General features: G+C 46.0%; 3 protein-coding genes across 19 annotated transcripts; 2 read left to right on the top strand and 1 right to left on the bottom strand.

The window, feature by feature from the left end:
• The first annotated feature begins 7667 nt into the window (after nt 1-7667).
• Nucleotides 7668-13627, top strand: TINF2 (TERF1 interacting nuclear factor 2). 13 transcript variants are annotated; one of them, XR_011258125.1, is made up of 11 exons: nt 7684-7779; nt 7945-8255; nt 8374-8478; nt 8598-8699; nt 8778-8885; nt 8972-9068; nt 9237-9696; nt 9783-9847; nt 9955-10046; nt 10172-11855; nt 12615-13627. XR_011258125.1 is itself a non-coding variant. In XM_069595655.1 (11 exons), exons 2-10 carry the CDS (start codon nt 8064-8066, stop codon nt 12783-12785), a joined length of 1392 nt encoding a protein of 463 aa, XP_069451756.1. In that variant the 5' UTR covers nt 7706-7779; nt 7945-8063; the 3' UTR covers nt 12786-12815; nt 13018-13627. The 13 variants fall into 13 exon arrangements, 5 of the variants coding, with proteins under 5 accessions (XP_069451754.1, XP_069451756.1, XP_069451757.1 ...); XR_011258128.1 differs by having other exon boundaries at nt 7706-7779; nt 9977-10046; XM_069595655.1 differs by lacking the exon at nt 10172-11855 and having other exon boundaries at nt 7706-7779; nt 12615-12815; nt 13018-13627.
• Nucleotides 10852-19767, bottom strand: GMPR2 (guanosine monophosphate reductase 2). Of its 4 annotated transcripts, none has more exons than XM_069595660.1 (10): nt 17289-19767; nt 16792-16887; nt 16531-16650; nt 14242-14325; nt 13937-14110; nt 13066-13147; nt 12869-12975; nt 12640-12682; nt 11676-11835; nt 10852-11479 (listed from the first exon to the last, which is right to left on the bottom strand). In XM_069595660.1, the coding sequence occupies exons 2-10, from the start codon at nt 16876-16878 to the stop codon at nt 11290-11292; spliced, it is 1047 nt and encodes a 348-aa protein (XP_069451761.1). In that variant the 5' UTR covers nt 16879-16887; nt 17289-19767; the 3' UTR covers nt 10852-11289. The 4 variants fall into 4 exon arrangements, with proteins under 4 accessions (XP_069451761.1, XP_069451763.1, XP_069451759.1 ...); XM_069595662.1 differs by having other exon boundaries at nt 16792-16905; nt 17289-17498; XM_069595658.1 differs by having other exon boundaries at nt 12869-13147; nt 17289-17726.
• NEDD8 (NEDD8 ubiquitin like modifier) lies at nt 17485-25802 on the top strand. 2 transcript variants are annotated; one of them, XM_069595677.1, is made up of 5 exons: nt 17485-17518; nt 17693-17898; nt 24569-24616; nt 24785-24867; nt 25433-25802. In XM_069595677.1, exons 2-5 carry the CDS (start codon nt 17881-17883, stop codon nt 25527-25529), a joined length of 246 nt encoding a protein of 81 aa, XP_069451778.1. In that variant the 5' UTR covers nt 17485-17518; nt 17693-17880; the 3' UTR covers nt 25530-25802. The 2 variants fall into 2 exon arrangements, with proteins under 2 accessions (XP_069451778.1, XP_069451777.1); XM_069595676.1 differs by having other exon boundaries at nt 17516-17898.
• The last annotated feature ends 648 nt before the right edge of the window (nt 25803-26450 follow it).

The raw sequence follows: 26450 nt of genomic DNA on the forward strand, positions 1-26450 counted from the left end.
AACTTGTGTATTTACTGCCATCTCAATATCTTTACAATGTGACTGTCCAGTGTGGCTGTCTCATAGACACCCCAAGTATAACAGGTCTGAAGTCAGACTCATGACCTTGCTCCAGCATATGTCTTCCTGCAGCTTCCCCTCCTACATCAGAAAATGGCACGTCCATCTTTCCAGTTTCTTGGCGCCAAACTTTTGGAGTCACCCTTGACTCCTCTCCTTCTCTCATAACCCACAATGGATCTGTCAGCAAATCTTGCTGGTTCTATCTCCCATAGGTGTTCAGCTTCTGGCCACCCCTCGTCGCCTCCACAGGCACCATCCTGCTCAAGCTGCTTTCCTCCCTCAGCTGGACTGTCGCACTTGCTTCCTAATTATTTCCCCGCTTTGACTCTTGTCCTGTTGACACCCTGTCCACACAGCAGCCAGAACGAGCAGGTGGACCAGATCGTGTCAGTCCTCTACTCAAAGCCTTCCACTGCTGCTGCTGCTGCTGCTGCTAAGTCACTTCAGTCGTGTCCGACTGTGCGACCCCATAGACGGCAGCCCATCAGGCTTCCCCGTCCCTGGGATTCTCCAGGCAAGAACACTGGAGTGGGGTGCCCTTGCCTTCTCCAAGCCTTCCACTGCACCCCCTCAAATCAAAGTCCTTAGAGTGCTCTGTGACTCCGCCCTCCCTCCCCTCCCTGCCCCAGGCTCAGTCCATCCAGCTCACTGGCCCCTTCATACTTGGACAGTGTGGGGCACACTCCTGCTCCACGAGCTCAGTGGGGCTGCACTTTGCCTGCAGACTTCTTTCCCGCGTGGCCTCACGGCCCATGCCCTCTTCTCCTTCAAGACTCGCTTAACTGTCACCATCTCTGGTCTTCCATTCTGTTTTAAAATTGCAGCACCTTCCGTGTTTGCTGTCCCCCCTTGTTCTTTACTTTTCTCCAGAGTGCATGTTACCATGCGATGTTCTTATATTGAATTTCTGTATCGTTTGTTTATTATCTAATTCTCTCTACCACTACTGCCCCATCCTAGTCCAATCCACCATGTTCCATCACTTGGATCGAAGCTCCAGTTCTCCCGCAAGCCTTTGCCCTTCCCTGTCTATTCTCAACTTGGCAGCCAGGGGATGCTTTTAAATGTCAATCAGATTATGTTACCAATCTGCTCACACTCCCCAGTGGCGCCTCACCTCCCACAGAATAACAGCTATGGCTACTTTCTTGTTGTTTCTCAAAGCCTTGACATCATGGCCTTCGGACTGACAGTTTTCCCTGCTTGGCACATCGTTCCCCTGATATCCAGGTGGCAGGTACCCTCCTTTGAAGCCTGTCCTCAAATATCACTGTCTTAATGGAAGCTTTTCTGGCCACCCAATTTTGTTTTTTATTTATTTTTCTCTGTGCCAGGTCTTCACTGCTGCATGGGCTACTCTCTAGTTGTGGCTCAAGGGAGGGCTTCTCGCTGCAGTAGCTTCACTTATTACAGAGCATGGGCTCTAAGCGCGCGAGCTCCAGTAGTTGCAGCTCCCAGGCTCTAGAGCACAGGCTCAGTAGCTGTGGTGCACAGGCTTAGCTGCTCCAAGGCATGTGGGATCTTTCTGGATCAGGGATCGAACCCACAATTGTCTCAATCACTCAATCGTCTCCTGCATTGGCAGGCAGACTCTTTACTTCTGAGCCACCAGGGAAGTCCCTGGCCACACTATTTTAATTGCAACCCACTCTTCTCACGACCACTTTTCCTTGCTTTATTTTTCTCCATAACACCTGTCTACATCCAACATATTCAATAGTTTAACAATGCATTTATTTATTGTGTCTCCCCTGCCCCAACTGTAATATAAACAGTGATTTTTATATTTATAAACAGTGTAATATAAGCAGTGATTTTTGTCTGATTTGGTCTTTGTTATATGCTCAGAAGCTAGTGCATGAAAATGCTCACTGAATACTTGGTGAGTGAAGAAGAATTTGGTACTGACCTATGGCTTTCCTGGTGGCTCAGACAGTAAAGAGTCTGCCTGTAGTGCGGGAGACCCAGCTTTGATCCCTGGGTCGGGAAGATCCCCTGGAGAAGGAAATGGCAACCCACTCCAGCATTCTTGCCTGGAAAATCCCATGGATGGAGGAGCCTGGTACGTTACAGTCCATGGGGTCACAAAGAGTCGAACATGACTGGGCGACTTTACTTATGTATAAGAATGACTGTCATCTTCACAACAACCGCTTAAGATAGTTGGATTGTAATTCCCCCTCTACAGATGAAGAAACTGAGGCAAGGGGCTAGGGTACCTGTCAAAAATCATTGAGCAGTCTAGAATAGGATGGGAACCTGGGCAGTCTGGCTCCACAGCCTGTATTTTATCTGAGACTGAAAGCGGCCCCACAGAGTTCTTAATTTCACCCTCAAACTCTTCTTCCCCTAGTTTTTCCCATCTCATTGTTACTATGATTATCTAGTTGTTCCAGCCAAAAACCTACAAATCACCCTTGATTCCTCCCTATTCTCGCTCCCAAGGTTCACTCCAGCAGGATTTCTTATCAGTTCTGTGTCTAAAATATATCCACGCCTGTCCTCTCCACTCACACTGTCACTGTGCTCTTTCCCTACGGAACTGCCATAGCCTCCTGGTGTGTTTCCACTCTTGTTTCTGAATAGTCCAATTTCTACACAGCCAGTGAGCTTTCTAAGCTCTAAATTAAATCCTGGCATTCTCCTGCTTAAAACCAGACCGGGCTGGTACTGAACTCACGTTCATCTGTTTGCTTCTTGAAAGCCAGTACTCAAGAGACACGTATTGGTGGGAAGGGACTAGCTGCATTATTCAGGAGGTCATCAACCTGGGAAGACGGTGGACTAATGTCCATTAGTTGCCATTTCCAAGTTGCTGGTTATGGGACAAAGGGTTTTAAAGTGGAGTTTCAGGGGTGTTCGAGATGGGGCTACTATGTGCAGAAGAGCAAAGTCAGCCCCAATAATAATAATAAATTGGTCATGTGGTGTTCTGGTCAGCACCATCTAGAAGGGTTTATGTGCCTTTAGTCTTCTACTCCAGGCTTGGTCTGCTCCCGTATTCTTAAGTCCAGTCCCTGGGATTCTTAAGCAAGATTGTCTCCCACTCAACTAGTCATTATCTAAAAGCTCTAAGACATGCCAGGGTCAGTAGGGAGCGAAGATGCAGGTAAGTTTTAAAATCTGTGCTGCTGGAGCAGCTTATGGCTACACTTCCAATGCCTTCCCAACACCTTTAGAACCATGCAAAGTGCTACCCTCATCTATTTGGCCTTGCAGCCATCTCTAACCTCAACTCCACCACTTGCCCCTGACCCTGCTGCCTCAGCCCCACAGTCCTTCTGCTTCTCAAATTCACCAGCCTTCTACCTAAGCCTTGGCATCTGTTCTTCCTTCTGGAGGAACACTCTTCCCTGTGGCATGGCTGCCCCTCATTCTTCAGGTCTCAACTCAGATGTCACCTCCCTCAAAAGAGAGGGGATATATGTATACCTAGGAGCCTAGTGGGGTGCTGCTTACGGGGTCACACAGAGTCGGACATGACTGAAGCGGCGCAGCAGCAGCAGCAGCATGGCTGATTCATGTTGAGGTTTGACAGAAAAAAACAAAATTCTGCAAAGCAATTATCCTTAAATTAAAAAATAAATTAATTTTAAAAAAAAGATGTCGCTTCCCCATAGAGCTCTTCTCTATCCATCAATCTGATTAGTTGGTTACCTCCAGTCTCTTAAGTATATCACCCTATTTTATTTTGTATCCTACTTAGCACTTATTGTTTAACATCAACGTGCTTGTTTGTTCATTAAATTCTCTTTTCTCTAAAATGTAAGCTCCTTAAGAGCCTATCTGTCTGTTCACACCCAGGACCCAGAACAGGGTCCAGCACAGAGCTGCAGGTGTTTGCTACTTACACACTTAAAAGCAACAATTTGCAAGATGTAACTTATCATTGTTCCTTGAATATGTGGAGCAAACTCCAATAGTTGTACTGTTTTTTAATAAAAATGATGTGATTTATTTGATTAATCTCCCATTCTTAGAAATTTAAGTCTTCCCAAAGTTTTACTAATTTTTTTCTCAATTAAAAAAAAATTGGAGTATAGTTGATTTATAGTGTTGTTAATTTCTACTGTGCAACAAAGTCATTCATTATACATGTATATGTACATTCTTTTTAATATTTTCCATTATAGTTTATCATAGGATATTGAATATATAGCTCCCTGTGCTATACAGTAGGGCTTTGTTGTTTTTCTGTTCTATATATACTAGTTTGCATCTGTTAACCCCCAGATCCCAGTCCATCCCTCCCCCCCCTCAACAAAAGTTTTGCTATTCTAAATAGAGCTGTAATAAATATCCTTGTACAAGAAAATAAATCTTTGGGTTCATTTTAAATTATTTCCTTAAGATAACCCCCAGAGTGAGAATTATTATGCAAACAACATTGAACACATTTAAGGTGGTTTGATATACTGTATTAGTTTCCAGAAATACATCAGTATCTCTTTTTATTGAACTTGGGGGAAAATGTGAGAGCTTAAGATTTTTAACAACTTTGTAACTTGCTTCACATTTATTCACTTCATCCTGGTCCTCTGCATGTATCAGAACTCAAAAATGCTTGAAATCCTCAAAAACAAAAACAAACAGAAAAAAACGGGAAGGCAATGCTATTCTCCAAACAGCTAGAGGGAAAGAAACGAATATATGTTGAGCTCCTACTATGAGTTAAGCTCGAACTGGGTGCTTTATGGGGATCATCTCCTTTTTTTTTCTAGGGGTGAGCATCAGAATCCCTATTGTCCCAGTTTAATTTGTTCTTAGGCCTCTGGCTCCCCTCCCACTAGAATGGAAGGGCAAGGACCTTATCTCTGTTACTCATGCTGATTCATAGCCTGTGACATACTAGGTGTTCATTAAATATCTGTTGAATGGAAAATGAACTAAATTGGAGGGTGATGGGGCGTCTGGAGGCTTAGGAGTGCAGTGGATGATTATGTTTTAGAGAATTTGTGGGAAGAATGCATGAGGGATAACTAGTCCAGCTCTGGGAAGACATAATTGGGTACTCAGGGAGAGCTGAGTAATGACCAGCTGAGCAAAACTCTTACTGGAATTGTACCTCAGCAAAAGTACTAGGGAAATGTATTTAATACCATTTACATTTTATATGATTATTTCCTTTACATCATCCTTTATAAAACAGAATGCCTTTCTTAAAAAATTAAAGATGTATTCTTAGTTTTGGCTTTAAGAAATTCACTAGAAGACTTCCTTGGTGGCTCAGTGGTAAAGAATCCACCTGCCAACGCAGGAGACACAGGTTCAGTCCCTGATCCAGGAAGATCCCACATGCCTCGGAGCAACTAAGCTCATGTACCACAACTTCTGAGCCTGAGCTCTAGGGTCAGTACTCTGCAAGAAAAGTCACGGCAATGAGAAGCTCAAACACCACAACCAGAGAGTGGCCCCTGTTTGGCACTAGAGAAAGTCCACACATAGCAGTGAAGACCCAGTGCAGCCCCAAATAAAATTTTTTTAAAAGAATTTAATAAGAAATCCACTAGAGTTTCTGAGGGAGGCTTGGGGAGATAACTATGAGGGGTTTTGTGGAGGTAGTCAACACATGAGCCACAGAAGATGAAAGCCAAGCCCACGAGGCAAGGACGAAGGACTAACCCAGTATGTGCAAAGAACAAGATATGAGACAACTTGGTGTATCCTGAAATGCAAGCAGTTTGAAGAGGATTGGCTTATAGGTGCATGATAAGTGCAAAGTGGCAAGGAATGTGTTAGAAGAGGTGAATTTATTCAGATCATTAAAAACCCTTTCGCCATATTTTGGAGCTTGGACTTTCTTTAGAAAATAAGGGGGAGCTGTCAGTTAGGGATGATGTGATCAATTTTGCATTTCACCAGATTTATGATGAAAGCAACATGGAAAAGAAATTAGGAGTTGGGCTGGAGATGGGGAGACTAGAGTCTTCTCAATGTGAGAGACAGGGAACCTGCTGTAAGATACAGACTGTGAGCGTGGAAAAAAGAGGGGGTAAGTTTGAAGGTTCCATTAGAAGTAGAACTGATTAGACTTGGTGAGGGACTAGATTTGGAGAACAGAGAGGACAAACTTAAGGGCAATGTTCTTGTTTTCTGAGTCACGGGTAAAGAAACATGTCATGCACAGAAATACAGAGGCCAGGAGAAAGAACAGAATTTAAAATAGAAGATAATTTTCAGTTTTCATTCTGGCATATAAAGAGCTTAGAAGTTCTTCTCACTTCTGTCCTTACAAGAAGGATGAATAGAAAATCAAAACCAAGAGAAAATCTTGAATGAAGCCTGAGGAGTAGAAGTGGGTACATCTTACCTACAGAGGAGCAAAAATAAGAATTACATTAGGGGAATTTCCTGGTGGTCCAGTGATTACGACTGTGTGCTTTCACTGTCAGGGCCAGATTCAATCCCTGGTTGGGGAACTAAGACCCCGCAACCCATGCAGGGCGGCCAAAATAATAATAATAATAATTACATCGGACTTCTTCAGAAACCATGCAAGAAGAGAGCACAGTAAAATGTCTAAAGTGTTGAAGAAAAAAAGTCCATCAACCTAGACTTCTGTCTCTAACAAGATTATCTCTCAAAAGTGAAGGAGTTAACACTTTTCCAGGCAAACAAAAATTGAGGGAGTTTGCAGCCAGATCTGACTTGCAAGATATGCTAAAAGAAATTCTTCAGAAAAGAAGGAAAACGACATAGGCCAGAAACTCAGATCTACATAAAGGCAGAACTTTTGGGAAAAAAATAAAGGTAAAATTAAAAAAGTCAGGTAACTAGAATTTCATAGATGTCCGATTTGAGTACTTTGGAACTTCCAGCTAGATGTCCCGCTGGCAGTCGAATGCATGGCTCTGCACAGAAGACTGATGGGGGCGGGGGGGGGGGGGAGGGGGGGAGGGGGGAGACAGGGAGGATCTCTAAGAAAGGAGATGGCCCATGGAAAAGGTAGTTTCACCAAATCCCTGTAAGGCAGTCAGAGCAGATAATTCAGAAAACAAAGAATACACACTGTGTGTCAAGGTTCTGTCCCTGGAAATAAGGAGAGATCCCAGGAAGGGTGACAAGGAGAAAGACAAGTTACATGAGGAGGCTGATGGGAGTAAGCTCACAACAGAATTCCAAAACGGAAATCTATGTTATTATTTTTAGCACTACACGCCTTTAAAAAATATATCAAACACAGAAGAACAAACAAAATTGCCTACAGTCTCACCATCTAGAAAAAAGTTAACAATCTGACGTATTTTTTCAAACTTTGTATTTTATTTTTTAAGGGCGGGCGCCCTCTCCTGTTCTGTAAAAAGAGCCGAACTCTTACTGGAAGCCGCGCACCGCCAGGGGAAGGCTTTGCAGACACTGGTATGGGCGCTGAGATTTAAGGAATCGGATTTGAGAGGCTGAAGACGATGGAGAGGGAAAGTGGCACGAACCTCCCTTTACCGACTAGAAAGGCAAGTCTTCAAAGAACGAAGCGCTTTCTCTACAGGCTCCACGAAATAATGCACCGGTTGGGGGCGGAGCCCAGACGCGCGGTCCCCTCCGCCCCGAAGCTGTCGGAAGTGCGCGGAAGCGAGGGCGGGGACCAGCAGCGGCGCCGGATCTGCCCGGGCGTGGCCTTGTGACGCGACGTCACGTAGCCCCTGTCTGGCGGCCCATTGGTTCGCCACTACCACCCTTTTCCCGGGTAGGAGAAGTGGTCGCAGAGCCGGAAGCGAGGTAGCCTTCGGGTTTGAGACAGCGGTGGCGTTTCAGGCAGAGCGGTCTAGGGCCAGTGGAGCTGGCCAGCTTCTCCATTCGGGCTCCATCCCGAGTTGGAGAGAAACCCAGGATTCTGGTGGTCCTTGGGAGGCGCAGAGTGGGATAGCCAAGTATCCGTTGCAGACTTGAAATAGCGGAGCCAGTGAAGGCCACCGGAAACCCCGCCCCTGGGAGGAGTCGAGAAGCCGCGCCGCGGAGGTAGGAACCCAAAGAGACGGCCCCTGGGGTGGAGTCCACCTGCCATGGCCACACCCCCGGGGGCCGGTCCCGCTGCTATTCGCTTTGTAGCAGCTGCCAGCTGGCGAGTCATTCGCGGACGCTGCGTGGAGCATTTTCCCCGAGTATTGGAGTTTCTGCGATACCTGCGCGATGCTGCCCCTGGCTTGGTTCGCTACCGGCATCATGAACGCCTGTGTATGGGCCTAAAGGCCAAGGTATTGGAACCAGTAGGACCTGGTAGAGGGGATAGGGGCCGACTGCTTGGGGATGGAACCGGTAGGAAAAGGGCAGTTTGCTCCGACGTGGGCATTCTGAGCTCAGTACCCTCCACAGTTGGTGGTGGAGCTCATCCTGCAGGGCCGGTCTTGGGCCCAGGTTCTAAATGCCCTACATCACCACTTCCCAGAGTCTGGACCTGTAGTGCGGGACCCCAAAATCGTGAGTAACCCTTGAAGCGAGTCCTACCCCGGTTAACACCTGATGCAGCAGAGTTGCTCCTCATCCTGGTCACTGAATCCTGGTGCCCCTTACCCGTTTGCCTTCCTTACCCTCGACAGACAAAGCAGGATCTGAGGAAGATATCGGAGGCTCAGGAAACCTTTTGCCAGCAGGTGAAGCAGCTGGCAGAAGCCCCTGTTGACTTGGCTTCGAAGCTGCAGGTAGGACTGGCTGCTTTGGGAGCAGTGGTGTAGCTGTTGGCTCTAGCCCTCTCTGACCTGCTGCTTTTCCTCCTGCAGGAACTTGAACAAGAGTATGGGGAAACTTTTCTGGCAGCCATGGAAAAGCTGTTCTTTGAATATTTGTGTCAGCTGGAAAAAGCACTGCCTACGCTGCAGGCACAGCAGGTTTTGTTGGGGCAAAACACATAAGGACAGAATGCTGGGATGGCGGGTGGGGCCTGTGGTCTTCATAACTCTCTCCCTTTTCACAGCTTCAGGATGTGCTGAGCTGGATGCAGCCTGGAGTTTCTATTACTTCTTCTTTTGTCTTGAGCCAGTATGGCGTGGACATGGGGTGGCCACTTCCAGGTACCAGGACCATGTGGGAGAACTAAGAATTTAGGGGGTGGAGTATTTAGCTTGAGACCTTTTGAGACAGCCCACTGGAAGGGTTACATGGGCCTGAGGTATAAGAAACCAAACTGAGTGGATGTGTTAGAATTTTAGCTTTTTAAGGAGCCTTGTTTTCTTCTTCAGAGTGCTCTGCTGCTGATTCAGTGAACACAACAGAGCCCTCAGAACAGAGTCCTCCTCAGCAACCAAGACCAGCACTCCACGACCCTCTGCCAAAAGCCTCTCCTGGCCCACTGCTTCCTCAGGGACCAGCCTCGAGGAAGCATCCGGAACCTCTGACCGGCCATCATTTCAATCTGGCCCCTCTAGGCCGGCGAAGAATCCAGTCCCAGTGGGCACCCACTAGCAGAGGCCATAAGGAGCGCCCCACAGTCATGCTGCTCCCCTTCAGGGATGTGGGTTCACCAGCCCAGGTCATATCTAAGCCTGGGAAGAGCAAAGACGGCACACACACAGCAGATCCAGCAGGTGCTGTGGGCACCAGGGCACCCTCCACCGGGAAGTCTAGGAGTCCATCCAAGACCCTAGGGGGAAGAGCTCTGAAGGAGAATCCAACTGACTCATCTGCCTCGGAGCAAAAGGAGTGAGTAGAACAGCTGCTTCTCCCTACTAGCAGCACGTGCCCTGCCCGCTTTCCTTTCACCCTGTCTTTGCTTGCTCCCACCTCAGGAACTGCCACATGGACTGCCACATGGAACCACTAAGACTCTCATTATCACCTCCTAGGAAGTCAGGTAGGTATCCTGAGTCAGAACCAGATCAAACAGCCTTCTCTCCTGGGGACTCCTGAGGATCTGTGTTCACTGAGGAGAGTACCTGGACTCTGCTTTCCTCCCTACAGTGTGTCCTCCATCTCTGTACAGCTCTGACATTACCATAGGGGACCTGGTTTTGGACTCTGACGAGGAAGAAGATGGCCAGAGGGAAGGAAGAGTGAGTAGGAAAGCTGGGAAGGGGATGGGTGGGCAGAACAAGACAGAAAGTGACATGCTCTAGGATATGGAGGGCTCAGGGCATGTTTCAATGATGATAGGATCTCCCTGCTCCCTTCTCTGCAGGAATCTCTGGAAAACTATCAGAAGACAAAGTTTGACACCCTGATCCCCACCTTCTGTGAATACCTACCCTCTTCTGGCCCCAGCACTGTGTCTATCCCCTTCCCTGGCTGTACAGACAGTTCTAGACTCCTGTGATAAGACTGAAATGCCCACGAGATTCTGCCTGTTTCCTTTCTCTCATACAGTTTAGTGGGGATAAAGTGGAAGCCTGGGCTTGGGTTGCCTGACTATAATGCTGAAGTTACTTTGTAATGTTTGATAATTAAATTTTGGATTTGTTAAAACAGTCTTGATGCAAGGAAGGCGAATGAAGCCTTCTCTAAGGTCAGGGTAGGTCATTCTTTAGAAACACAACCAGCCTCTCTGGGGCTGGAAGCGGATCCTTTTGCCATTTTACTTCCCTTGGAGAGTATTGTTCAGACATGCCCAATTACCAGGGCTGAGAGCCTGGAAGAAAAATTTCCTTTTGCTCTTCTGAAAATACTCTGTGGTCTGATGCCAGAATATACTTTGTAAATTCTCATGCTGCCAGGTTCCTTGGGGGTAGTGGCTCTAGAATGGAGATATTTCATGGGAAGGGTACTCACTGTCCCTGACTCTACTGGGTCAGTGCCGACTCCACTTGCCCTGGGGTAGCACCCAGATGCCAGCCTTATGCAGAAAACACCAGAATCTCAAAGTCATTGGGATCTCTCTTTATTGAGGTATTTAAAGTATGTAAATACTTCCACGCTTTGTAGATATTCAAAGGTCTATTTAATGAATCTGATTAACATAACATGATTCTAAAAGCCTACCTCTACCAGAACCAAGGCCACATAAAACATTTATGTATGAATCAGCCTCTCTTCTTTTTAATCATCTTCAGAATGCTGGGTCCCCAGATTCCCACTTGATTCTCTCAACTTCCTTTTCTCAGCCTGCCTGCCTTGCTTCCTCCCCACTGAGTGCCCTTGGCATTTTGCATGTGCAAATAGAGAAGTACAGAATTACTGCAGGAGCCGTCAGGAGGATAGGAAGTGACCAAGTAATAGCCTCAGTAGCTGGGATGAGAGAGGGGCCCCCGTGGGAGCCCTGTCGTAGATGCTAGAGCCCTGGGAGGGCAGAACTGCTCAGGTCTAGCTCTCGTCACTGAAGATCGGATTCACCTGCTGGGTGACACGGATGAAGGTAGTTCTCCGGCTCAGCTCCTTCAGCTTAGCTGCTCCCACGTAAGTGCAGGTGGAGCGGATGCCTCCAAGAATGTCTCGGATGGTATGTTCCACATCCCCTTTAAAGGGCACCTCCACTGTCTTTCCTTCTGAGGCCCTTAGAGGAAGAAAAGCTTTCTTACCTTTTCTTGCTGGATTCCTTACCCTGGTCTCTAGCATTTAGTCCTTCCCTGTTCGTCACTTTTCTTCCAAGAACTGTACTATCCATCTCCCAGCAACCGTGAGTTCTGCCATCACCCTTGTTGGAAAGTCATGCTTTCCAAGAACCCTTGGCCTCTGGCCACCACACCTACCTGTACTCAGCCACACCCCCGGCATACTTCTTCATGGCCATTTCGGAACTCATGCCGTAGAAGAGCTTGTACTTCCTGCCATTCCTCTCGATGAGCTCACCACCTGACTCACTGTGCCCAGCCAGCATGCCGCCCAGCATCACGAAGTCAGCCCCTGCCCCTGCCAGCACCAGCGAGAGGGTAAGAGATGAAACTGGCCCAGGTGCCCAAACTGTCACCCTCAGAAGCAACTCACACCAAGTTTTCAGGCCTGACAATGATTCTGGCATCTTCCTGGTTTTGTTTCCTTAGCTGGCCCATAACCCAAGCGCACAGGCCTGCTCTGCCCTGACTTCCTCAGTAGGCCTGACTTTTCTAAGAATTTCAAAAAGAGTCTCTGCCAGGCTTCTGCTCTCTGCTTTTTGCTGCTTTTGCCGTCTTCTGGTCACCTCTTTTTACTGTGCCCAGCCAAACAAGACTCACTTCAAGTGTCTCAAGAGCAAAGGTTTCCCACTTCAGTGTGAGTAGGGATAACCCAGGAAGCTGGAAAGTACAGATCTGCAGCCTTACTCCCCAGAGCTAGATCCTGTGGATGTGCTCTGGGGCTCGGGCCTCTACTCCATCCGGCAGTCCAGGCGATGGTGCAGATGGTCCTGGCCCACATTTGGAGAGTCTGTATTTAGAGTTTCAGGATGTCCCCTGCTGGCCTGCCCCAGGTGACACCATAGACTTCTGGGTCCCTAGTCATATTATAAAAGAACAGCTTTCTTGGACTTCCCTAGCCTAATCCTCAACCCACTCCAGTGTTCTTGCCCGGAGAATCCCAGGGACGGGGGAGCCTGGTGGGCTGCCGTCTATGGGGTTGCAGAGTCGGACGCGACTAAAGTGACTTAGCAGCAGCAGCAGCAGCAGCAGCAGCCTGATCCTAGACCCTCAGAGGTGACTCATCCTCTTCTACAGGATCCTCCTTATGTGCCCTCCTTACCGAAAGCCTTGGCCACATCCCCAGGACAGCTGCAACCTCCATCCTGCAAAGTAAGGAGCACTGTGAAGAGACGGCACGGATGCCCCAAGCCCTCTAGGAGGTCCCAGCGGCCCAGCTCAGTGCTGACAGGGACCCAGGAACCCTGATCCAAACTCTACCAGAACCTCCAGACGTGGGTGAGAACCCAGATGTTTGGCAGCTTCATACCCTACCCTGCCCTTGACCTTACGGAAATGATGTGGCCTTTGAGGCCATGAGCAGCATCTGCACACTCCATCACTGCACTTAGCTGTGGATACCCGACTCCGGTTTTCTTCCGGGTGGTACACACGGAGCCTGAGAAGAATGTGACAAGAATGAGGATGAAGTTCTCCACAGGTGTCGGCCACTGGAGGGGTGACCAGTGCCCCCAGTGAACCAGCTTACCCGGTCCAATTCCCACTTTGATGATGTCAGCCCCAGAGAGGATCAGCTCTTCCACCATTTCTCCTGTTACCACATTCCCTGCCTGGGACAGAACCATCAAAACAGCATTCTCAGGGTCAGAAAGAGAGAAGGCCACGTGCTTCCAGCATTATTACAAAGAAGAGTCCCTGGGTTCCCCTTTTAGATGAGCCACTCACTTCAAAGGACCCTGCTTCCCAAGCTGAGGTCAGGGGGTGCGTGGCCCGTGTCAGTGTTATACTGGGGTAAAGTGGGGGTCCAGCTGGAATAAGCTCACACCAGATTTACAGATTTATCTCCCTCCCCACCAAGACACCCAAACGCATCCTGTGCTTAAGCTGCTATGTCATGAAACCTCTCTGGCTTCAGGGGAAGTGGGAGGACTTGGTAATGTAGGCTAAGTACCCACCTACCCAGCTGTATTTGCTATTGATGAATAGGACAGAGAGACCCCACAATGCTGTGAAGAAAACAAGGCCTTGTCATCACTCCCCTAAGCTTGTAAAAAAATAAAGCTGCATTTCATGTAACCCCTTTAATGTAAGACTTGTGTCTGTCCATGTGTTTGGGCAGGTGTGTATGTACCAGAGATATGTGCAATGCATAAGTGTTCCATTGTGGTTTGGTGAGTGACATCGGGTACTGGATTTACAAGACCGTGTATCAAGGGTCAGAGACAACAGCACTGGCCAGTAAACAAACATCTAAAACGGGGAAGCGTGGATAACCACCCAGTGCCATGATTAAGTGGACTGGGAAATGCAGCAGAGGAGAAAGGAACTGATAACAAAATAGAGTAGCAGGAAGAGTGGAGAAGGAGAGGCATGGACCCACCAGAGGGCAACAGACATACCATGATGGTGTGTTCAGGGAAGCGCTTCCGCACATCCTTCACAAATTCAACAAAGTGTTCAGAGTAGCCATTGGCCACGTCCAGGCATACATACTTCACCTGGGGAATAGCGTCCAGGATCTGTTCCAGCTGCTCAAAGTCTGAAGAGCCTGTGCCTGAGCTGGCAGCCAGATGCTGTGAGAGAAACAGGGCCATGAGCATGTCAGAGGCAATAACGGGAGTGGGGAGGTCAGGGTTGGAAGCCAAGCAAAAGGGATTCTCGGAAGACTGGGCTAAGGAAGGGATGAAGGGAGGGCCAGTGTTACCTCAAGACAGTCAGGATTCTGGCTAGCAAACTCTTTCCACTGCTCGAGGCTGTAGTGTTTATGGACAGCAGTGAAGAGGGAGAACTGGGGAGAAGAAAGAGCGTTAAAAAAGAACTTGTTAGAACCGCTTTCTCTGGAAACAGACCTTTATATTATCCTATCTGAGGGACAAAAGGACTGAAGTCTGGAAAAAGCAACTTGAAGATGTCAGTGGTTGAACTGAGACCTCAGTTCCACTATTATTCTCCCTACAAATGCAATCGTGCTTTTCCACATAAGCTAGTACTTGCCCAACACTCCCACCAAAGCACTAAGTCATCTGGATTGGATTTCACCTGCCAGCGCGTGTAGTGCTTGACTTAAAAGGTGACAAGGACAAGCTGTGGGTGCAGTGGGATAAGCAGCAGACAAGAGAGAACCACGAAAAGGCTGGACAGAGAGTGTCGGCCTGCACTGACTCAGCTCCTCCTCCTATGACAACCTAGTATAGAACTAACCTATTTTTGGTATTTTCTGTTCCATTTATCAGCAGTAATTCAGTGAGCCTAAATGCTCACAAAATCAAAAAAGGTAAGGCCTTAAGGTTAACAGCCGATAAGGTACTACCCTTTCTCCATGTCCGCTAAAGTAATGGACAAAAGGGACTTTCCCCGTGGTCCAGGGGTTAAGACTCACTTCCCATGCAGGGGGTGGGTTCGATCCCTGGTCCCACATGCTTCAACACATGGCACCCCCGCCCCCCCCCCAAAAAAGTAATGGATGGATTTTCTTAAGTCATGGACCAGCCTGAAAAGTCTGTTTCAGCCTGTTTCAGTTAACCAAGTTCAAGGCTAGAATGACTCATCAGACTTATGTTCCCTAGCTCAAAAAATTGCAGACAACATCCCAATACAAAGGCCACTGTGAATGCTGCTGTTTGTGCTTTAAAAGTGCAGACATTCGGATAAACAAGACAGCAGTTGAGAAAGCACAAATCTTGCAACTGATAAGAGATGCAAGGGAGTCACGCATTAGTCAGCAGTAAGGAAGTGCACATGCCATACTCAGAGATCATCAACACTACCCAGCTAAAGCTGCTACTGAATTCTGCTTTCTCAGAACACTGCCACCAACAAAGAAAAATCACTCTAGAAAGTCATCACACTTGGGAGATATCTTGGCATAGGGTGGCATGATAAATACATCCAATTACATACCAAGCTAGAGATCTAGCAAAAGGTCCTTGCTTGCATCCAACCTTTTAATTATTACTGAGATGCCTGTATCTCTAAAATCTAACTTCTTAAGCGTTCATCAGCAGAAACGAAAATCCAGTCTCAACATAAAGCATCAAGAAAGTCCCAGCAAGGTCCATATGTTGTAGGACATCTGTTAACACTGAAGTCAGATTCACCATTCCTTCTTAACTCTACTGGATAGGCCAGGTGGACAACGGGCAACAGTGGGATTGCTAAGCAGATAGTGAATGGCAACAGTAATATGGTACTAAAGCTGCATAACTATGAACCTCCAAGAAATGACAGCAGATATTCCAGAAAGACTTATAGCAATCAGAAACAGAAAGGGAGTCGAAGTCCTTAAGGATAACAGAGCCACAAGCAGCAGCAGAATCCATCAACCAGGGCTACATGGATAACCAGAGGAGTGTATACATATACACTCAGGATACCCAAAGTAACTATCCACTTCTCAGCTACAAGTATAGAAGCAAGTAATATAACTGACAGGAGCAGCATCTTCCATTTTGAAAACAAGCAATAACCTGTATAAGAAAAACATTCCATTTTGGGCACATCCCAGAACACCCATGAACCTAGGACTTAAAAGGAAGGTTTAAAAAAAAAAAAAAGTAGGCGTGAAAGAAACTAAATTTCTTCTCTCTAGGATTTTCTAGCTGGGAATTTTTGAATGCTCAAACTATATTTAGTTTCTGGACTAAAACAGTGAATGCTGAGTATCCTAACAGTAGTGTAAAGAGAGATGCATGTGGTTTGTAGAGGGTGATCTGGGTCGTGGGAAAAATTGGCAGGATGTTTAAAACGCTGGACAGGAGAAAAGGGAAGTTTTGTTAAAATGGGTGCAAAACTTAGCTTTGAATCTAAGCTTTGAAAGTCAGATGGCCATTTAAAGTTATTAGATAAAGAGGCCTTAGTACTATTGCAGAAAGCAGTAAATCAAGCATTCTGACTGTTAATTGCCAGAGCTGACCTGGGATGGGAGTAGGGATGCAGATACCTCTGCAGTCAGCCCACAAAACACCATGAGGAAGGGGCATGAGGGAAGTCCTACCTTACAGAGGACCTTGGCCATCTCAAAGGTGCCCACAGTATCCATATTGGCAGCAATAATGGGGATCCCAGTGTACATCTGTTTTGAGTTCCGAAATGCAAAGGATCTTGTGAGATCCACCTGCAGATGCGAACAGGAAACCGAGCGTTTCACTCATCCAAAAACAAGTACTGCAGGAGAGCAAAAGCCAGGAGTCCTTCCCATTTCAGGCCCTCCAAGGAGTTTGGGATCAAGAAAGAGCAACTAGGAAAGCAGGCTCACCTCACTTCGAGACTTAAGGGTACTGCGTTTGGGCCTCAACAGGACATCTTTGAAATCCAGTTTGACGTCGTTGTCGATGTGAGGCATGGCAGGGACCTTAAGATAGCAATGAATCTGAGGGTTGGAAGGTAGGAAAAGTCTGGGAGAGGGTAGCTAAGTCAGCTTCTCTTTAGGTCTTAATGCCCTGTTAAAGCTGGGTGGCTTATCTCTCTCCTAGCTTAAACAGTGGAAATCTGGGCATTGACTGAGGTACAGTCCCTGAAGAATGTCACTTCAGACCCATGCGGTTTCACTTTCTCTCGGTGTCTTCAACAAATAGTACTATTTGTTGGGGAGAACTGGGATGGAGTCGTGAGTGACCCTAAAATGGTGCATTCTTTACCCCATCACTCTTCTTTCTGCCACCCTTACAAAGACCAGTCTGGGGTAAGGGGCAGATTTGGGAGCGAGAAGTGGTGGGTTTCTCATAAATCAGCTTCCGGGATAGGGGTACTCACTTCCTGTCTCCGTGATCCGAGTGGCAGTTGACCAACGCTTCTCTCGCTTAACCACAGCCTCGCGCAGCCCCGCTGAGCCTTGTGGGATAACAGGTTGGGCTAATTTGCCGCAGAGCACTAGCAACCAAGGAATTCCGGCTTCGGTGGCAGCCGTGCAAGGCCTTCTGGGTAACAGTTCACACATTGAGGATGCCGTCGGATCTGAGGGACAGAGGACTACAACTCCCAGAGTAAGACGCGCGGAGCTGCCCCCTGGCATGATGGGAGGAGTAGTTCGTTCCGCGCCCGCTTATTACTAGCCCAACTCACTGGGGACTCTCAGAATTGTCATCTCTGCTGTGACTAATCTGGCTGCCTTTTTACTTTCTTTTTTTCTTTCACTACGCCACCGAAACGAAACGCAGAAATATTCCTGAGCCTTTCCGAAACCCCTTGGATAAAAGGGGGTGGGGGAGTGCGAGGCAGGGGTGGAGCCTGGCAGTGACCCGGAAGCAGAAGTGATTCTTGCAGGCAGAGTGCTGGGGAGAGGCATCGGCGACCGCAGCGGCAGAAGCAGCAATTTGTCTGTGTGCAGCCCCAAACTGAGAAGAAGATGCTAATTAAAGTGAAGGTGGGAGCACCACCAGCCTTGCCGAGACGCAGCGGTACTGGGCTGGCCGCTGTGCCTTAAGGGAGAAACCGGGAAGGAAAACCACGCCTTTCCCGAGCATGGAGGGGGTTGACAGCTTCGGGGCTTCGCGCGAGGGGTGATGGGAGGTAGGGGGGAGGCCCAAGAGGACTTTGAGAGCAGGGGGCTGGCCCCGTCAGGGGACCCTTACGTACCTGCTTTTACTTCAGGGCCGCCTTTGTCCGAAGTCTCGCTGGTTTTACGCACCCCGCGGTCATAGAGAAGGCCTAGTAACATCCTGGCCTTCTTATTTCTCGGTTTCTTGAAATGAGCTCTGTTCTCCATCCTTCATCCCCAAGTTACCCGCTTCTCCCAGCCCCTAACGTAGGCTACTCCGAGCACAGCACAGCACAGCATAAAAGGGTTAGCCTAGGGAACTGGGGCCTCCCAGAAACTAGACTGTAAGCCTTGGCTAGTTGTTGCCAAGATGTAATATCTCAGCCTTCCTTCAGGAACCAAAGGTGGGAGCGTGTTCAGTTAGCACCTACCTTTCTGAGTCAGCATCCTGGACTAGGCTTGACTGAGGCAGGTTATCAGTACCCTAGTACGCGATCTCCATCCCGCCTCCCGTGGTTCTTCACTAATTCCTAACCCTCATTAGCCCTACCTTGCAGTTTCCTCCTTTGTGCCTTAAGACGGAGGGACAAAAACTAACTAACAAGTGGTGCAGTGCAAGGTGAAACTTCTTTTTTTAACTGCTAAGTCTGTCGTTACTGCATCTGCTCCTTACTGTATTTACCACGCATAATAGCCACTAACATCTTCAGCCCTTCTGAACTACCTCTTAGCTAAGGATTGAGGCCAAGCAGCAGTTTAAAGGTCATTGTTTTTTAACATTTGAATAATGACTTACAGCTTATAGCTCAGTCAGTAAAGAATCCGCCTGCAATGCAGGAGACTTGGGTTCGAATCCTGGGTCAGGAAGATAGATCCCCTGGAGAAGGAAATGGCAACCCACTTCAGTATTCTTGCCTGGAGAATCCCATGGACAGAGGAGCTTGGCAGGCTGCAGTCCATGGGGTCACAAGAGTTGGACATGACTTAGCAACTAAACCACATATTTTCATTTCCTTTGGATAAATACCAAGGAATGGAATTACTGGGTCATGTATAACTTTAAAAGAAACTGCCAAACAGTTCTCCAAAATGTGGCACCATTTTACATCTCCACCTGCCATGAGTAAGCATTCTAGCTGCTCTGAACCCATCTTTATTTTAGCTGTTACAGTGGGAGTGAAATGTTACCTCAGTCAGGTTTAAATTAATCTCTGTTGGTCTTCCCTCACCACAGCACTTTGTCACTGCACCTTGTTTTTGGACGGTAATAATCAGTATGGCATTTCCTTGTATGTTGGTTTATTAATTGTATGTCTCATTGTCTGTTGATTGTAAATCTTCACTTGAAAAAGATTGTTGACAGAGGCTGAGTCACTTAATTTCTTTTGTATCCCCTCTAGTGCTTAGAGCAGAATGTTAAGTTTAGGTTCATCATAGACCAGTTGAATACCATTGGATATATTCCCAGGTCACAATGATCAGATTTGAGGGAAGAAACCCAGTATGACATGATCTTTTAAAACTGTTCAGTTTTAAACAGTTTTAATTTATGGACAATTTCAAACATATACAACAGCAAAGAGAAGGAATAATGCACCCTATGTTGTTGTTTAGTCACTAAGTCATATCCAGCTCTTTTGTGATCCCATGGACTGTAGCCCACCAGGCTCCTCTAGGTCCATGGGATTTCCTAGTCAAGAATACTGGAGTGTGTTGCCATTTCCTTCTCCAGGGCATCTTCCTAACCCAAGGATCAGACCCAGGGATCAAACCCACGTCTCCTGTATTGGCAGGCGGATTCTCTACCACTGAGCCACCGGGGAAGCGCAAAGCACCCTATACGCAGCTTCAAAACTATCATCTCATGGCCAATCCTATTTTATTTATATTCACCACTTTTGTTACTTGATATTTTAAGAAGCAAATCCCAGATGTGTAGCATGTATTATTTGTACATATTTCAGTATTTATCTGTAAAGAAGAATTTTTTTCCTAACATAACCATAATTATTACAACTAAAAAATCAATGATAACTTCTCACTATCATTGTCATATTTATTTTTCACGATTTGTTTGAATCTGGATCCAATTAAAATTCATACGTTGTGCTTGGTTGATAAGTATTTTAGGCCTCTTTAAACTTGTAATTCTCCATTTCCCTCATTTTTTCTTGTTGAATAACCTAGATTATTGGTCCCATAGAGTTTCCTATATTTTGGATTTTGCTGACTACATCCCCATGTTGTCTTTTAATATATTTCTTCCCTCTTTATTTCCTGTTAATTGATAATAAGATCTAGAGGCTCGGTTAGTCCTGTCCGTTCATGTGAGAGTAATTCATGGGTGGTTTTGTGACATTTACTTCTGTCAGGTGGTTTTGCTTTCCGTGATGTTAGTAGTTGCCTAGATCTATTATTTCATTGGAGTTTACAAAATGGGGATATTCTGATTTTATTGTTGCTTCCTATGTAAGCTGGAATGCTTGAGCCGTGTCCAGCACAGTGCCCATTAGCCCTCTTGGGCTATCAAGCACTTGAAATGTGGCCAGTGAGACTGAGGAATTGAAGTTTTATTTCAATTGCATTGCAAGATGGATTCTTAACCACTGGACCACCAGGGAAGTCTCATCCACTGTAAATTATGAAGTCTAAATATGGATCAAGTATTTCAGATGAAAACTTACCATCTGAATTGAAGTGTGCTATAAGTATGAAATGCACACAGGATTTTGAAGATTTAGTTAGAAAAAAGAATAAAATATATTAATAATTTGCATATATTGGGTTTCAGAACATTTAAATTATACCTTTAAAAAATGTGGCTACTAGAATATTTAATATTGTATATGTGGCTGTTACTAAGTTTCTATCTCTAGTAGACAGTGCTACTTTACTCTCATCAAGGACATTGTTTTAATTTTTTTTTTCATCCCAGTGTGTTCATGGTTTTTACAAAATGGAAAATACAAAAAAGCACAAAGAAAGTAATTTAAGTCAGCCATAATCTCACAACTCAAGATAAAAGCACTGATATGTATATCCTTTCAAACCTTTTTGAAAGCATATAAATACACGTGTTGATTTATTTATTTACAAAATTAGAATTATACTGTGAGTCTAAACCCAGTTTGAGGAGTCTGATTTTCCCCCTGTGTCTGAACCATAATTTATTTAACCTTCAATGGTATGGTATTTAGATGCTGTTTCTAGTTTTGCAGTTTCAAAAGGTTGCAGTCCATAATGGCACCCCACTCCAATACTTTTGCCTGGAAAATCCCATGCACGGAGGAGCCTGGTAGGCTGCCGTCCATGGGGTCGCTCATTCGGACACGACTGAGCGACTTCACTTTCACGTTTCACTTGCATGCATTGGAGAAGGAAATGGCAACCCACTCCAGTGTTCTTGCCTGGAGAATCCCAGGGGCAGCGGAGCCTGGTGGGCTGCCGTCTATGGGGTCGCACAGAGTTGGACACGACTGAAGCGACTCAGCAGCAGCAGCAGCAGTCCATTGTCACAGATATATTTTTGGACATATTATTGTCCCAGAAGTGTTGTTGCTGGGATGCCATATGCCAGAATGCTGTCTGGATACATTCATGGGCTTTTGTAGTCAATCTCAGAAACAAGAAAACCAGTCCTAGACTTTTAGAATTTATAAACCGGTAATTTTTTTCAAACATTGTAAAGCCCAAGCATTCAGCTCTTGGGAGGGTAGTTCTAGGCCTCCTGTCAGAGTTTCTTGTACTCTTTAAAAATTGTTGTTATTAAATCAGAATGAATATTTATTAATGTCCATATGATAAAGGAATATATTTTTATTAGAAATGTAAATAGTACAGATAAAGGGAGAGTTAGCTTTGGTAAACCCTCTGCTCAGTCCTACTCCTCTCCTCAAGGATAATCATTGTAAGAGATATGTATACTTTTAATCCTTTTTAGGTATGTATGTATATAGCTACATGTAGAAAGTGATACTAATCGTATATTCTTTTAGATCTTTCCATGTCTGTGTATAAGCTGTTGCATAATAAATATATCATTCTATGGGTGTACCATAGTTTGTTTTCTTATTAATAGGCATTAGGCTATTTCTAGTGTTTTGCTTTTATGAAAGGTGTTACAGTATATTTTAAATGTTCCTCTTTTGAATATGAACTAAAATTTCAAGTTTTTCCCTTAGGTTAGTTACCTAGAAATAGAATTGTCTGGTTAAAGAGTCTTTGTACTTAAAGTATTAAGAACAATAAAGTGAAATATTTGTGGACAACACAGAATTGTATACTTTTCATTTGGTCAGGAAAGAGCCTAAAAAAAAATACCATATATTGTCACTGTCATTTCATAAAAGGACATTTTAACAGCTGAATATATTTAGTTTCAGGGCTTCCCAGGTGGCACAGTAGTAATCCACCTGCCAGTGCAGGAGATGCAAGAGACACAGGCTCGATCCCTGGGTTGGGAAGGTTCTCTGGAGTAGGAAATGGCAACCCGCTCCTGTATTATTGCAGAAAATCAGAGGAGTGTGGCGGGCTACCGTCCATGGGGTCACAAAGAGTCAGACACAATCGAGAAGGCACGCACATACTTAGCTTCATGAAAATCTCCCTGTTGTCATTACTTTTCTCATTTTGACAGAGACTATTGAATTTTCATATAGAACAGCTTGGGTTGGGGTGGAAACTTGAGAATCACTATTGTAATGTATTATTTTGCATCCAAGCAGGTCAATCCAAGGGAGTTACTCCTGCATTTTTTTTTTGCCATTCTCATAGTTGAGAAATTAGGTCCTATGTAATTTCTTCATGCTGGTCCCATAAGTGGGAACCATGTTATTTTGTGATCTGCCACAGGAGTGTACATTGAGTCCTAATACTAGGTCACCTGGGCTTCCCAGGTGGCTCAGTGGTAAAGAATCCACCTGCCAAGGAAGGAGCTGGAGATGCAGGTTCGATCCCTGGGTCAGGAAGAGCCCCTGGAGAAGGAAACGGCACCTACTCCAGTACTCTTGCCTGGAGAATCCCATGGACGGAGGAGCCTGGCGGGCCACAGTCCACGGGGTCGCAGAGTCAGATGCGGCTTGCAAGCATGTACCAGATCAGCCAGACTCAGGCAGTGCTGAATATGGAGCGAGAAGCTCTGGTTCTGGGGCCAGAGAATTTGCATTTGGGTCCACACTCTGCTTTTGACATCATAGGCTTGCTTTTTAACCTGTCCAAACCCCATTTTCCTGATCTATAAATGGTTATAGGAATAGTACATATCTCGTCACTTGCAAGGATTAAATGTATTGATGCATGCAAGACACTTGGCATAGTTTCTGACTCTTAGAAAGTGTCCAGTAAGTGTTGGCTGTGATCATAACATGATGTTCAGTGTATTTAGTGAGTGAAGTCACTCAGTCGTGTCTGACTCTCTGTGACCCCATGGACTGTGGCCTACCAGGGTCCTCCGTCCATGGGATTTTCCGGGCAAGAATACTGGAGTGGGTTGCCATTTCCTTCTCCAGGAGATCTTCCTGACCCAGGGATTGAACCCGGGTCTCCCGCATTGTAGGCAGACGCTTTACCGTCTGAGCCAACAGTGTATTTAGCCTTTCCATTAATATTTATCGACTGCTTATATGTCAAACACCATACTTTGTGCTTAGACTGGGAAGATTGAACAGTCTCTGTCCTTTAGGAAGTTGGAGTGTAAATTGGAGAGTTTGACACTTAAAACAACTAGCTGTAATATCTATTAAAGTGCATTGGTAAAAAAATAAAAAAAAATAAAGTGCATTGGTGACAAGTCATCAATCTTAAAGGGTCCCTTGAAGGTTTGAGAAAGATTGGAAGAGGGGATGGCAACAAGGAAAACAGTAGAAGCAAAGAAAATGTCCCTAAGTTAGACTGTCCATTTGTAGTCTAGATTACTGTAGACTGATGCAGGTGGCGCTTTAAGAGCAAGAATGGATGGGAGATAAGATTGGATGAAGCACAGCATTTGTAAGTGTATGGTTGTGTTTTGGGTATCAGCAACCCTTAGCCTATGGAATAAGTCAAGAAGACCTGAGCTGCAATTTTAGGATTCAGGTGAAAATCTGGAGAAGATACAGGAGAATAGAATGTTGAGTTCTAGTATTGCTTAAAAAGCTGGTCAGAGGTGATCTCTAGTGTCCTTGAGAATGCTTTGAATTATCTGAGTGTTAATTTCTAGCATTAGTACATAAAACAAGGTCCTTTTCAAAGGAATACTCTCCTTAGGTCAACTCTCATTGCTGTTTTATCCAAAGGAGTTATAGTATTCTCATGGATTCTAATTGGGTGGGGAATGAGATGACCTGTGAGATTAAGAGGTCAAATGGTTTACAGACTCTTCGCCTGTCAAAGTTGTTCACAGCCTAAAAATGTCTGAAATTGGGTCTGAGCAAATACTCCTGACACTTCAAATCAACTTTGCTGAGAATGTGCATTTCTCAGGAGGGAGTCAATCCCCCAAGGCTAGGCCAGGATGTTTTACCTAGGAGACAAATTGTATACTGAACTATAAGACTTATGAAAGCCTTGCCTATTTCAGACGCTGACCGGAAAGGAGATTGAGATTGACATTGAACCCACGGACAAGGTAGTGTATGCCCAGTACCTCTCCAAGCCTATCTCCCTACATGTGCCTTTGCCTGGGTATGCTGATGAAATTAGTCCTTTTGCTCTCATGCTATCTGCATAGCTCTTGTTCTTTCCACTTCCATGGTCCCTCCCCCTGAGCAGCCCCTGACTACTTGTACCCCTAAAGGTGGAACGAATTAAGGAGCGTGTGGAGGAGAAAGAGGGGATTCCACCACAGCAGCAGCGGCTCATCTACAGTGGTAAACAGATGTAAGTATGGAATGGAAATGAAGGTATGGTGATGGGATTTTTTTTTTGGCTATGCTAGGTCTTTGCGGTGCTGGCTTTGCTCTAGTTGAAGCGCGTGGGGTTCTCAATGCCGTGACTTCTCTTGTTGCAGAGCACCAGCTGCAGGGCGTGTGGGCTTCAGTAGTCTCAACTCCCGGGATCTAGGGCACAGGCTCAACAGCTGTGGTACATGGGTTTAGTTGCTTCTCAGCATGTGGGATCTTTCCAGATCAGGGATTGAACCTCTGTCTCCTGCACTGGCAGGTTGATTCTCTGCCACTGAGCCACCAGGGAAGTCTGAAAATATCTCTAATTTCTCTTGTTAACAGGTTACCTATATTGCTAATTCCTCTGTGGGCTTTTGTCTGTGTTCAAAATTGAAAGAAATATCAAGTTACAGTTGGGGGTTAGTAAAAACATAAAAGATGTAATTTATTTTCTCATATGCACTCATAGATCTCCAGAGATCCATGAAACCCAGGTCAAGAGTGCCACTCTAAAGGGTGTTGCTAACAACTTGTTTTCCTGTTTTTGCCTCTTCCTGTAGGAATGATGAGAAGACGGCAGCTGACTACAAGATACTAGGTGGCTCAGTCCTCCACCTGGTGTTGGCTCTGAGAGGAGGGGGTGGTCTTAGGCAGTGATGGACTCCACTCCGCTTGACCTCCCTGCCCTGTCACTCATAATGAGGCATCGTAGATCCTCTCCCTCTGTGGGACACCAGAACCACTCCCCGCTCCCCTGGCTGCCCAGTCTTGTGTGTCTGTTGGTGGGAGACTGTGAGGACCCCAGGAGGCAGTGTTCCTGGCCCAGAGGGCCCTTGCTGGCTACTGGGTTTTAGTTTGCAGTCCTGTGTGCTTCGCTCTCTTATGGCTGTGTCCCTGGTTCTCAATAAAATATTTCTTGACCTCCTGGAATCTTTCTTCTATTGCACAAATGTGACTGAAATCAAAGTGGACCCAGGGAATTCCCCAGTGGTTCAGTGGTTAGGATTCCGTGCTTTCACTGCTAAGGGCTAGAGTTCAGGCCCTGGTTGGGGAACTAAGATCCCACAGGACCGGTGGGATCTTAGTTTTGGGTGTGGTAAAAAAAAACCCAGAACGGACCCGGTGCACACCCAGTTACACCAGGCTGAAGGACTGTGACAATGGACAGGAATGCACCCTTGGAGGAATTCTCAAACTGTAAGTGTATATACTCAGGAGTGTGCCAGAGCCAACTGTTACTTGTGCCAGAGTTAATCGCTGGCATCTTTCCCAGCCCCATATTAACTGACTTCATGTTGGTAGCTTGAAATTGGCCACGGTCAGAGTATTTACAGAAATTGACAATACAAATCAGTCCTTCCCCCCAAACTGGTTGTTAAATATCTTTCAGCATACTATTGATGTAGGTGTTAGAAACCAGGAGAGTGAGTTCTCTCCCATTGAGATGCTACAGGTCATTTGGGCCTGGTTCAAGAAAAGCCCTCAAGAGCTTAATCAACACTACATTTTTTTATGGCTGGAATATTGCTGAGGGCTCAGGTTTCTATACCATGAGAGGCTGATATTGAGATAGGATGA

Source organism: Ovis canadensis, chromosome 7 (assembly GCF_042477335.2).
Source record: "Ovis canadensis isolate MfBH-ARS-UI-01 breed Bighorn chromosome 7, ARS-UI_OviCan_v2, whole genome shotgun sequence".
NCBI lineage: Eukaryota > Metazoa > Chordata > Mammalia > Artiodactyla > Bovidae > Ovis > Ovis canadensis.

Excerpts from the sequence above, each read along its gene's own strand:
- TINF2 (XM_069595653.1), top strand. The coding sequence starts at position 8,064 with ATGGCCACACCCCCGGGGGCCGGTCCCGCTGCTATTCGCTTTGTAGCA. Across the intron at positions 8,886-8,971 it reads CTACGCTGCAGGCACAGCAG|CTTCAGGATGTGCTGAGCTG; the intron begins GTTTTGTTGGGG and ends CCCTTTTCACAG. Across the intron at positions 9,069-9,236 it reads CATGGGGTGGCCACTTCCAG|AGTGCTCTGCTGCTGATTCA; the intron begins GTACCAGGACCA and ends TTTCTTCTTCAG.
- GMPR2 (XM_069595658.1), bottom strand. The coding sequence starts at position 16,878 with ATGCCTCACATCGACAACGACGTCAAACTGGATTTCAAAGATGTCCTG. Across the intron at positions 13,148-13,936 it reads TCCCTGAACACACCATCATG|GCAGGGAATGTGGTAACAGG; the intron begins GTATGTCTGTTG and ends GTTCTGTCCCAG. Across the intron at positions 11,836-12,639 it reads GGATGTGGCCAAGGCTTTCG|GGGCAGGGGCTGACTTCGTG; the intron begins GTAAGGAGGGCA and ends TGGTGCTGGCAG.
- NEDD8 (XM_069595677.1), top strand. Across the intron at positions 24,617-24,784 it reads ACATTGAACCCACGGACAAG|GTGGAACGAATTAAGGAGCG; the intron begins GTAGTGTATGCC and ends GTACCCCTAAAG. Across the intron at positions 24,868-25,432 it reads ATCTACAGTGGTAAACAGAT|GAATGATGAGAAGACGGCAG; the intron begins GTAAGTATGGAA and ends CTCTTCCTGTAG.